The sequence below is a fragment of the Hakea prostrata genome, chromosome 11, assembly GCF_041222555.1.
Source record: "Hakea prostrata isolate BN-2017 chromosome 11, UWA_Hpros_2, whole genome shotgun sequence".
NCBI lineage: Eukaryota > Viridiplantae > Streptophyta > Magnoliopsida > Proteales > Proteaceae > Hakea > Hakea prostrata.
Window position 1 is genome coordinate 1,035,607 of NC_142610.1, and position 13,099 is coordinate 1,048,705.

At 39.8% G+C, this 13,099-nt stretch overlaps 1 protein-coding gene across 2 annotated transcripts; it reads left to right on the forward strand.

Annotated features, from left to right (window-relative positions):
• Positions 1–8,117: 8,117 nt before the first annotated feature.
• LOC148999505 (uncharacterized) lies at positions 8,118–11,878 on the forward strand. 2 transcript variants are annotated; one of them, XM_089140521.1, is made up of 3 exons: positions 8,121–8,180; positions 8,286–8,344; positions 8,771–11,878. In XM_089140521.1, the coding sequence occupies exon 3, from the start codon at positions 8,894–8,896 to the stop codon at positions 10,376–10,378; it is 1,485 nt and encodes a 494-aa protein (XP_088996647.1). In that variant the 5' UTR covers positions 8,121–8,180; positions 8,286–8,344; positions 8,771–8,893; the 3' UTR covers positions 10,379–11,878. The 2 variants fall into 2 exon arrangements, with proteins under 2 accessions (XP_088996646.1, XP_088996647.1); XM_089140520.1 differs by having other exon boundaries at positions 8,118–8,344.
• The last annotated feature ends 1,221 nt before the right edge of the window (positions 11,879–13,099 follow it).

The following is a 13,099-nucleotide window of genomic DNA, read 5'->3' on the forward strand; positions in this document are numbered from 1 at the left end:
CTTGCCACACATAATAACATGTAATCATAAACACAGAAAACAACCATTATTTTTAAATCTTATCAATGGTAGAAAGTGATAGGAAGGAGGTACATAAATGTAGAATGGACTGTTGTGCAGGTCCATCCATTCGCAAGCCTAATGGTCCTGCAGCCCAAAGTCTTTTCGTCCATTCACAAGAAATGAAAGTGTGCCAAATTGATTCTACACCATTTTCACATAAATCACATTCAGCATATGATGATGTCCATTGTGCAAGTAGTGTCTTGATTGGAAGTCCTTCATTTAAAAGACGCCAGAATATTATTTTGAATTTAGGGTGAAGAGGTAACTTCCATAAGTACTTCCACAATGGACTTAGTGTGGTATCTCGCACATTAATTCTTGATTTTATCAACTCTTGTCTCGCCATCTTGACTGTGAAACTTCCATTGCTATAAATAAGAAACTGCCAGGAGTCAGTGTTAGAGGAAAAGTGTAGACATGAAAAAAGGTTAAGAAAATATAGATTGTGAGTAAAAAGATACTCCTTTAGTAGACTATTGTTCGAGGTTGCTACTTGTGCCACCGTAGCATTCTCGTCCATACTTCATAATTATAAGGTTCCTGGATTTGAGAAAAGAAATTCCGGTCACTACTACGTTGTATCCATCGATCAAACCAGAATGATGTTTCCCTTCCATTGCCTAATTTCCTTACCACCATTTTTCCTAGTAGGGGAAGGATGTTGCAAATGTTTTTCCATGTCCATGACCCCTTCTTTAGTTGAACCTTCGGGTCAAAAGGGGTAGTATTGGGAAAATATTTAGCCTTGAGTGTTTGGACCCACAAAGCCTCATGGTTGGTGAGCATTCTCCATCCCTGCTTTAAAAGAAGTGCTAGATTGACATCTTCCAATTTTTTAAGCCCAGACCTCCATGTTCTTTAGAGAGGCAACATTGGTTCCATGGATTAGAGAAACCTACTTCTACTTTTCAAGGTTCCCAAACATGAGTTTTTATCAAAGGGAATCAATTATATGCATTCTTTTCAATCACTTTTCCAATAGAACGGCTCATACTTGCATGAATAAATGTAGAAGATGAGCATTTAAGCAGCGTCAAGTGAGCTAGAAAAAGTCATGTCCATTGAAATTTCAAGCACTAACATGGGGTTGATTTAGGGGGGAAAAAGAAGAAGAAGAGAGGTTGGGAACTTTGAACCAATTGAAGTAGATGGAGATGATGCTGAGTTGGGAACTTTGTCAGATTATAGAAGAAGAACTAATTCGAACATTGACAGACTTAGTAGATGGATTAAGAGTATAGTAATGACACAAGTGGAAGGTCTTGGAAAACCAGGTAAGACCCTTCTATAACTTGGAAAAGGACCCAAGAAGAAGCTAGGGCTTACGGAGTTGGCAGCCTGCCTTGGTCGCTCCAGGTGACCAAGCCTGTTTCGGGGCAAAATTGGTATTTTGTGGGAATTAGGTTTTTGAAGCCCTATTTAATTGTTCTTCGTTCTAAAACGTGTCATTATGTTCTAAAGCCGTTAGAGAATGTTAGAGACTCTCTACAAAACCCTCTCCAAGGTGAAGGAAGGTTTGGGAGCATCTGTCAAGTTTCCCATCCAACGATTATTCTTCTAAAAGGTTAGCATTCACTATATTCTTTCTAGTTATTCTTTTTCCATTGTTTCTACCTACTTTGTAGACCTTCTTCAAGGTCTATACTAACTGTAAGTACTTATTCTTCCATCCTCTATGTTCTAGACTGAATCTCCATTCACTCTAGCTCTTTCATGAACTTTACGGTATGATTTCGGTAAAAACCTAGCATGAATCCATTGGATTTTTATTCTCTTTGATTAGTCCTGAAATGAAACCATGTTAGACCATATTCTATTATGATTTCAGACCTTATTCTACTATTCTCTTTACCTTGGAGTGAATCTCCATTCACTCTAGTCTATTTGTGAATCTACAGTTTGATTTCGGAAGAAACCTATTATATGATTCGTTAGGTTTTCATTTATTTTGCCATGATTAATGCTTAAACCATACTAGATAATGTCCTACCATGATTTTAGAATTTTATAGTTAATTTCGGAGTGGTTTGGAACCCAAACGATGAGTTTTATATCGATTTTGGGATTTAATGTCCGTACACTACAGCCTTAGTCGATTGGCTTGGCAGCCCCAAGCGACCAAGCATCTTGCTTTGTCAGACAAGTGTCTGGTTTTTGCCCTCTTTTCATCTCCAAACCATTAGGGTTTGTTTCTAACATTGAATCATCATATTATTAGTACTCTTTGACAGGTTTGAACTCATTTTTTGATATACTCTTCGAAGGTTTCGAATCGACAACAAGGTGAGGACGTTCACTTACATATAACCCTAGTTACATTATTATTTGTAATAGGACTTGAATGCATGTTCTATATTGTTGTTATATGATTTAGACATGATTGCTATGGCTCTGTAATTTCATAATATAGTTAGTAATGATGTTATGCATATTTGTTAGACTTGTGAATGTTTGGAATGAGAATGAATTATGATATAATGATGTGATTAGAATCATATTGTAATGTGAATGCTTAAGTTGTGATTGTGATTTGGCAAATGCCATTTGGGTGTTTCTGTCTTGGGACATCAATGGAGGTGGTATGAGACACAATCATATAATGCCCCTTGGCGCCTTTCATGATTACTGGATATTATACCTAGGATGTCTAGAAGTGTTTGGTTATAACCTCGTCATATCACACCCTATCGGCGTGGGTATTGAGGCCGAGTGACCCGTGGCTGCAATAGAGATTGTGGGTGCTCAAGACTAGTAGCCAACCCATGAGAGGATATAATCACATTATGGGGGCCATTCATTAGTAGGGTCGCACCATAATAAGCCTGGGCTCATGGGCGCTCAAGACCGGTAGACAACTCGTGAGAGGACAAAAGAGCTTCCCGTTTATTATATGTGGATGACCAATAGGGTTAAGAGTCCGTAGTCTGAGCTGGTTGGTGCCATAGGGTACAATGACTCTAGGGGGAAGGATACCGAAACCGATTATGGGAGGCATGAGGGGAAGTATCTAACCCTAAGTTGATGTGACTCAATAAATCACTTGCACTAGGCTAGGTATAACCTTGACACATGTCAGTACTCATACCAATGGTGGTGAGAGAGCGGTGACCTAAACCCCAACCATGATGATAGTTTGAGAGGGATGTTTGACCCCTTACCTAGGATCCCAAAAGAGGTAGCCAATCCATGAGGGATTAGAGCGACGAGACCTTCCTAGAGGAGGCTAGTGTTCCATCTTAATGCGTGTCCGCCATTAGAGACTAGCATCTATTAGAGTTAGTTGCATCCTTGCATATTGTCTCATATCATATTGCATCATGTTATGTTCTTAAATTGGATTGTAATTGTTATTTGTATGTGAACTGCTCAATGAGTTCTTTTAAGCTCACCCTTCATGGACAATGTTTGCTTGAGATGTTTATGTAGGTGAAGAAGAGATCCTGAGCTCATGTTCAAAGATCCCTTCCTTATATATTACAATTGAGGAATCAGTGGGAGTTGATAGTAGCACGTGGTATGATCCAGGTACCACTATGGAATACTCTTATGGCACCGATCAATAATGATAGAAGACGCCTTGCTCGCCGGTGGGATTACGAGTTTGACATTAATCCCAAGTTACAAGAGCACAAGCCATTGGAGAAGAAGGCAAAATTAAAAGAAAGCGAACCATTAGAAGACATAGATTAGCTTTGATAATCTTCTTATTTCTTTTTAGTTGTAATACTTTAGTTTTGAGTATTCTTCCACACTTCGAATTTTTGAGTTTACTTTCGCACACTTTATTACTCTAATTATTTGACATCACTTCTGCAGTCTAATATTGTTTTGAGATCCTTCTGAGATCCTCACTTTGATTTGATTATTTAATTACATTAATACAATGATTTATTCTTGCTAATGATTGTACTATCGTGTTATGTGGGAGGATGAATGTCAGAGACTTGATCTTTGGGGCTGTGGATCACACCTCCGGGTATTTCAATCAGAGTATTGGTTGGGTGGATGGGACTTATCCTTAAGTTTGAATCCCCTCTACTCCTCTATTTCTTGCATTTGGCTTTTATGGACTATACTAGGCCTTCGGTGGGGCTACACTAACAGGGCTAGTAGCTTCACAAGACTAATGCTAGCATAGGTCAACTCGAAATTCCGAACACTACGTCGTGGGGGCCGCAAGGTTGCCACTACTGCATCCCATCTTTTGCTACCAAAAAAAAAAAAAAAAAGAAATTACATTTTAGTCACAAGTTTGGAGTACTTATTATTGTAATTTACATGTTTTGGGGTCAACGGTTTGTCCCTTGCTTTGGCTAGCTTGAAATTTTTCATATTTTGAATACAATGCTTCGTTTGGGACAACCGAGCAATATCTACCTAGAGTGCGTCAAGGTTAGAAACCTTCGTTGTATTATAGGCTTATAGCTAGATTCCTCAAAGGGAGTTTGGAAGGTAAATGGTTCATCATAAGACTAGGGGCATACGTTTGACAAAGCCCAACTTGATCACTAGCCCTGTCACTCATGATAGGGTCCCCAAACTCCTCAAGGACTCTAATTTTTTAGATTTTTTAGCTTTTTTGCTCTTTTGGGCTCGGGGGTACCCGAGACCTATGGCAACCCATTCTCTAAGGGTAGTGAGGCCTAAAAAGGGTCACTTAGTGCCCCTCCAGTGAGGAAAACACAGTGGCAAAAATGGAAGACCAAAATGCAAAACATATAGAATCCAAGCAAAGTAGAAAATAGATGCAACATAGAACGAAGGAAAAGACTACTAACTATTAGAGAAAAAACAGAGGCATTTGATGTAGATTAGGGGAATTTTGAGGTCAACAAAGGGGCTTGGTTGGTGATCCTAAACACTCAGCAATCTCAAAGTTCCATGCACACAAACAAGAAAAGTAAAATGAAGATGATAACCCAACTTTTATACTAAGAGGAGAAAGAATTTGAAAAATGAAATCAACGGTCACAATCGCGCAAAACAGACAGCCACAATCTCACACGTTGCTTCAACTGTATGAGGCTCATGATTGCTACTAATTTGCCAATGGAGGAGTAGAAGGATGGTTAGGAACTTGACTTCTCAGTGGAGAGGTCATGGGTTCAACTCCTGCCGGCGGCATATGTGATATCCCTATCCCCTATATATAAAAGGCGCCTTTGTACAAAAAAAAATGATTGCTACTAATCATGCCATGCTACGTGGTTGGCTCCCCATTGGTAGACGCTTTTTGAAACATGAAACAAGGAACTTAATAGTTACCTTGCAATAATGTTGACTTTTGAGTCTGCCCAATCACAATTTTTTATTGGCAAAAGCTTTTCATGTCCACATGAATGAACAACATAACCAAGACGATAAGACCTAGTCTCAATTGGCCCAACCATGATATTTTGCCGGGCACATCCGATGGCTAAGATTGCGCCGCTCTCACCCTAATGAAGGGCCAAAGTGAGAGCCCTTACAATATGAGAGTCGTGAATGACTAGGACAAGTCCCACGCATGACACAAATCCGAACTCGTAACCAAAAGGAGTTTATCTACCTAACACATATTGGATGATGGAGATAGAAGCAAGAGAATCACATCTGACAATACCAATTATGCAAGTTGGACTATATAGACCCTGGACCTATACATGGCAGAGATAATTAAATACTACTATGCTACTTGATTCTCAACGCTCTACAATTATGCAGAGTTTCCTTCTTGTTATCTAAAGTACTGACTTGATTGTTGGAGGTAGTCCTCAACCAACAAAGGTTGGCCCGTTTCTTTGTAAGTTCATAAGTGGTCAAGTCATTACCGGACGCAACATGCACAATACCAATGATCGATACTTTTGCCTCATACAGGATCATACCATGTTTATTTGGTATACAACGATTCTGATATTTGACAAGGTATGGTTGATTTATACCCTAATGTTCATACTAATATCATACCATATACCAAATACCAAATAATACGAGTATATAATATTGAAACTATGCCATGTTATTCAATATGATATTACATCATATATGTGGCACAAATCATGAATTGTCACCCTTAGACAACACTCTTCTAGGCTTCTACCTTTTATTTCCTCTAGTGGTTCACTCTTCTAGACCCTTATGTAGCCCAAAATATATGACAATAGGGGTGAAACAGGCCTGCCCTAACCCTATCTTCGGAGTTAAAATGTCTCAATCCAGGCCCTATCCTATTGGGTTCAACACAAGCTAGACCCTCCCTGATTGAACCTAATCTGACTGGGCTGGGTTGGACTACCCCTGACTAGCTCTAGTTTACCCTACTGGTCATGATTGACCATAATTAACCTTGCATTGAAAAAAACAATGAAAATGCTCTTGCATTCAAGAGTTTCAAGTTCTTTTTTTCCCCCTCTTGTTTTGGAGAAAAGAACTTCATCTACAAGCGTGGGAAGAACGCATGCAATCAGATTTACATAAATCCATTAGCCATAGATTGGAGCTTGGCCAGTCAATCCTTTTTGTGGATGTAATTGCCTTTTGGGTCAGGAGAATGGGCAATTGAATTAACCTCTTTAAGAATAAAAGAAAAGGAACAAGCCTCGAAAGGAAGAAGCGAGGTGGCATATGTCCTCAACTACATTTGGCACTTCATAAGGAGTTGTGGTTTGATGAGAGATCAAAAGAACTATGGCTTGAGAGTCACTCTCCACCTCTAGCAAGTCAACACCTTAAGCAATGGCTAAGAGTAATCCTCTTTGATAGCTAAAGCTTCCCCCTCCAATAGTTACGAAAAGGAATATGGGAGAAACACTGTTACAATTATTTATCTTCATTATCTCACATTACTAGGTTCAATCCATCCTTAGACTTCAAGACAGCTGCATCAGTGCCTAGTTAAAGTTTATACAGAATGAGTGGACCTTAATAACATCCCTCACAAGCTGCTGAATTAGGGAGGTAACTGGAGAAGATGATGCTGAACTAAAGTCCTATAAGTGTTGAACAAAAACTTGTAAATCTTGGGTGGAGAGCTTTGTATTTCGTGAAAAATCAAATTGTTTCTAGTTAACCATGACCCTAGCAAATATAAGCATCCACCCCATAAATCCTCTGCTTCATACTCTTCACATCACTTACTCTGTTCCATGCATCTATGAAAGCAACAAGGTTCAGAAGTTGGTGCATCAAAACCTAGTTCCAAGTTAAACCAAATTGCTTTGCTACATGACAGTCCAAATGAATTTGCGTACAATCTCTTTTTTCACTCAACATCTATGACAACAACTATCAATGGTACATTTCTTTTTCCCAACCCAGTCGAGGTAGTTAGACCACCTGAGAGAGCCCTCCAAAGAAACTTTTGGAATTTAGGGGCCTCATATCTCCAAAATGATTTCCATACTTTATTGGGGATTTGAGGCTGAATTCTTGTTGCCATCTATTAGGTAACATTGAGTTTCAAGTTTCTTGAGACTTTAAAATAGAAGGTAACATCTAAATGTTCATCAATCTAAATAATTGAAACCAGAACTCCAATATTAGTCTGGAATACCAACCCATAAAAGGAATTAGTACGACTTTTATTCAAAATAAATTTAAACATCTATTGTTCATACACAATTCTAAAACAGACATCTCCTTAAGAAGATGCATTTGCCACTTCATTTTCCATAGATTACTAATTAAATTAGATGTAAGATGTAACTTAAAATTAGGGTCAAGTAGGGCCAACTTAGGCTAGGCTCACGCCTCAACTCCAATCGAGTCCAACTCTAAATTAAAATTTACATTAAATAGTTATTATTTTGGGTTAGGAAAGAGGAGAAGCAGTAGTGACGGTCTTGTGCCTTTCACTATGCAATGGTTGGACTTTCTAATTCGACATATGCAAGCATTAGTCTTGTGAACCATCAGCGCAAGCATTGTCCTAGACTCCCAATATATCGCCAATACGAGGAACCATGGTCCCAATAGCATAGCACAGGAGTTTAGTGTAGTCCATAATATTTACATTAAATAATATATATTCATATATAGCCCAGGAAAAAACAGTCTAAAACCTATTCGGGCTGAGGACGCGCATGGAGAGATAATCGATGACTACTCTGGAGAGGCGACCCCAACCTCATCCGGTGCTCGAAATTTGAAGCCTTCGCGTTTCTGTTCGCTTTTTTTTTTGTTTGAAAATCTGTTTCTTTACGCTTTACGTTTTTCTGATTGCTTAATCAACCAAGCAGGAGCTTTTTCCAGTTTCCCTTTCCGTGTTGAAAAGAGTAAGAAGTGAACAATCGAGCAGGTATGTTTTTCTATCATTCTTGAATAGTGGAAAAGACATTGCTTAATTTGAACCAAGAATAGGAGACAAATGTAACTACCACGGCACGGCAACAGGGGCGTGACCGGCGTCTGTTCTTCTCGAGTCTCAGTCGCCTCCGCCATCTCTGCCTACGTTACCTGAAGCCTCAAGGTTGAGGTTTCAGGCCATCTGATCATCTTTCTCTATCTCTATCTATCTCTCCCTCCTATCACTTACTAACATCTTTTCGGATTAAATTCTCGCAAGAATCCTTTTTTTTGGGTCGATTTTACGATTTATCCTTTAATTATGTAATTTTCCCCCATTTATCTATCTTTCTCCCTCGTTCTGTCTTCCTAATTCAATTATTTTGCTCTGGAGCATTAGTTTCCTTGATAAAATCCACTTATTGAATAATCAATACAGGCGTTCGATGATCCATTTTAGGGTTTTGGGTTAGGTTCTGAAAAGTTCCTGTGTGGTTCTGGAGCTTTTGCTTTATCTTCTCAAATCAAGTGTTCGCTCGTGGCTTCTTCTTGAGCGTAATTGATGGCGGCAGCGGCCGAAAACCATAGGAATGCGGGCTCCATTGTTCCCTTGAAACACTCTCAGAGCAGCAACTCAAGCATCCCCTCTATTGCGAAACCGCAGCTGTTCCCTTCAAATCATGACAACGCAAGTATCTCTCCGAGTGTGAAGATTTTCTTCGAAATCATCTCCAGAGTCCCTATTCCTGAACTTGAAACTACGTTAACACGCACCGCAATTATTCCATCGCCAGAGAACGTTGAGGAGGTGCTGAAGTTCTGTTACGGGTCTCCTGCAGCTGCCGTGAAGTTCTTTAGGTGGGCTGGCTTAAAGATGAAGCCCACAACATATTCTTGGAATCTGATGGTCGACATTCTCGGTAAGAATCAACTCTTTGAGGAAATGTGGGATGCAATGAGGTCCATGAAACAGGAAGCTGTGCTTTCAATTGCCACCTTTGTCTCCGTATTTGGCAGCTACTGTAATGCCAAAAGGATCAGTGAAGCTATAATGACCTTTGATGTTATGGATCGGTATGGAATCCAGCCGGATGTGGTCGCTGTAAACTCTCTTCTCAGTGCAATATGCCGTGAAGATAATCAGACCCTGAAGGCACTTGAATTCTTTGAGCGGATCAAGACAAAGATTGCTCCAGATGGGGACACATTTGCAATCTTGTTAGAAGGTTGGGAGAAGGAAGGCAATGTCACTAAGGCGAAGACTACTTTTGGAGAAATGGTCATTCGAGTTGGGTGGAGTCCACAGAACATGTCAGCTTATGATGCATTCCTTACGACGCTTGTCCGTGGAGCTCAGGCTGATGAAGCAATCAAGTTTCTAATGGTCATGAAAGGGAAGAATTGTCTCCCAGGTATGAAATTCTTTTCTAATGCCCTTGATATCCTCATTAGGCAGAAAGACCACTGTCATGCTGTGGCATTATGGGATATCATGGTGGGTAGTGGCTTGGTTCCCAATCTGATTATGTACAATGCAATGATTGGCCTGCTATGCGACAACAACGACATTGTCAATGCCTTCCGTTTCCTTGACAACATGGTCTTCCATGGTGCCTTTCCTGATTCCCTCTCCTATAACATGATTTTCCAATGTCTTATCAAGATCAAGAAGGCCCGTGAAGCAGCTAGGTTTTTCTTTGAAATGACGAAGAATGAATGGCCTCCATCTCACTCTAACTGTGCTTCAGCCATAAAGTTGTTTTTTGATTCTGATGACCCTGAATCAGCTATTGAGGTATGGAGTTACATGATTAAGAATCATGTATCTCCAGTTGATGAAAGCTCAAATGCGTTGCTTCTTGGGCTTATTGATTTAGGTAGGGTGAAGGAAGTGAAGAGGTTTGCCGATGATATGCTCAATGGAGGAATTAAAATTTCCGAGTCAACAATGTCAAAGTTGAAGAATGCTTTCTATAAGGATGGGAGGGATGGAAGAGATATGTATGATCGACTTGCCAAGAGGTGGAAAGATCGTAAAGATAACTAGTCTAGAAGTCTGTGGAAAAAAGGTTTAGGATAATTGTTCTACTCGTATAATGCTTGAGAATGTAAAATGATACAAGGCATTTAGAGCTGGAAAAGTTTGTCTACTCCAACTGGCATTCCAGCAATTTTTCTTGCTGTTTTTTGTAATTTTGCAGACATGATTTTTTCTTTCAAGCATTCTCACGTAAATTTTCTTCAGCTGCGGCTACTTCTCCACCCATCTTGTTCTATTTTCTGTTTTATGATCATTTCAGATTTTTCCCCACTCTGCTTGCTTGTCTTGCTATCTACAGGAGTTGGTACCATTGGAGGAGCGGGAAACAGGACATATAATTATCATTTTTTAAGTAATTTAAAGACGTGGTGTAACTTGAAATGTACAGGATATGAACAGAAGACAGAAGGCCATTTTCCATGGTTTATGCTTCCCACGTATCTTTGTCTGCTTCTAAATTCCCCATGCAGATTTCATCATCATCATGCCGTGCATGACGACGTTTATCTGTCCATTGTCGGTTATATGTTGGAGTACTTGGCATTATTAGATAGACTGCTGAAGAATGAATTCTAAGGATCCTTGTAAGGTCAATTCTTTTCTCCCCTCTCGTGTTTTTGGTCCTTTTTTTTATTATGTTCTGTGGGGGTGGGGGGAGGTGTTAACCTGATGTCTAGAATCAGAATGCAAGAACTTCATCCTTTTTCCCCCCTGATTTTTGTTTAGCATATGTGCAGCAATTGTCCATTGCATAGTTGGATCTACTTGTCCTGCTTTCTGTTATGGTAAATTGACAAATGTTTCTGAGATGCTGGAGCATCTGAACTGCATTTCTTCCAGTGTTGAAGTGGGTGAAACAGTTCCATGACCTGTCACCCATGTATAGGAGCTACCAAGTATGACCGAGGATGACTGGTGCTGGAAGGGTCACCTATTACAATGATCCATGGAGTAGCTGTAGTTCGGTAGCGCCAAGTTACCTTTGTGGGCTAGGTTTGATGTAGATCTCAAGTCTTACCATAGTTGTCAAGGCGTCGCCTAGGCGTCGCTTAATCGTCGCCTCGGCGTCCGGGCTCCTTCGGAGCGCCTCAAATTGGCGTCGCCTTATTTTTAGGCAATAAGGCATCCGCTTTTTTTTCTTTCTTTTTTAAATCACGAGAAAGATGCCTAATCGAAGGCTTATATTGAAATACTTATTAGATTCCGATTGTAAAGTATCTATTGTTTGAACCTATATGCATATGTATAATGACGCTACATGTGATCAAATGTTAAAATAAAAATAAAAACAAACAAAATTGAAAGAGATTAAGTTCTTGACTCAAGTCTCACACTCTCACTCTCACTCTAATCCCTAATCTCTTTCTCTCTTCTTCTCTTCCATTCCCGCAGCGACACTCCGGCAAGCAGTGGTCAGTGACAAGCAACTTCTTCTCTTCCTTTTTTCTTGCGACTTTTTATTTAGGACCTATTATGTGTGGTTTGTAGTATGTTGGATGACTTGAGGTAGTCTGGATATTAGTCTTTTATTATATAAGATATGATAGATTTAGAGTGAATGAGATGTACACTAAAAATTTCACTTAAAACGCCTCAACCGCCTCAAAAGAGTCTCGGAGGGCGCCTCGTTGACTCATCGCCTCAATTAGCCTAAACCGCCTTGCATCGCCTCGTCGCCGTGACAACTATGAGTCTTACATCGCATGGAGTCCAAGAAGAAGCTGCCTAATTAGTACTATGAACTGTACTACTAATATTAGTTGTATACTAGTTCCTTTTTTTCAATACTTAAATTATTTTGGTTGGACGAAGGTTCTTTTTTTCTTGGGGGGGGGTGTTCAGTTGGGTCAATTTAAGTGTTCATATGACTATTTAAGCACGTCATGGTACTAGGATATATTAGTTACCATTCCCTTGTAAACACCTCCATGCATGGGTAAGTCTGTAAGAAGTCTGTTTTGAGTTGTTGTAATTCTAAGTCAAGTCCTATTGGTATTAGGACTTCTTTTGTAAGCCTGGTTAGCCTTCTATGTAACCCTACTTGATGGATAAATGGAAGATGTCCCATTTTTTTTGGTTGACAATCTCCTGTGTAATCTCTTCTTGCATGGAGAAGCTGCTGCTGGTGCTTGAAGCATACGTATCAAGGTGTCACCTAGGTGTCCAGGTTTTCCGTTGTTGCCTTGATTTATTCCCCATCTGGCCATCTGGAACACCTTTCTTGCGTGATGCCGTGACAACTATTCTGAAGTCCAGCTTTCCCTGGTGGTTCAAAATCCAGGAGGATCCCCAGTGGGTGCTAGGTGATTAAAACTGTAGTTCTTAGTGCCGACTCTGGAATCAGTCATCACATTGATTTGTCATTACAAGCATGGTGCCTTGCTAAAGCTGTTGACATCCCTACTTCCTTTTCCCTTAATTTTATGTTGATAAATTTCATTATCCTATTCAAGTTTTCTCAGTTCGAGCAGATTCCACCATTAGAAATGTTCCTTTTTTGGAGCCAAATTGCATCACGGAAACCCTTCCCTTCAAATTTGATTCACTCTCATTCTATCCACTGAAAGCTTAAATTCCCTCAGCCCTAGTTCATCTAAACTTAAATTTCTGAGGATTTAGGTCACCCACTTCCGACAATCAGAATAGGCTGAGGAAGCTTTCTTCCCTTCCAACTTGCATTTTATCCCACGTGCAGCCTAAGCCCTAAGCCATTCCTATGTTATACTT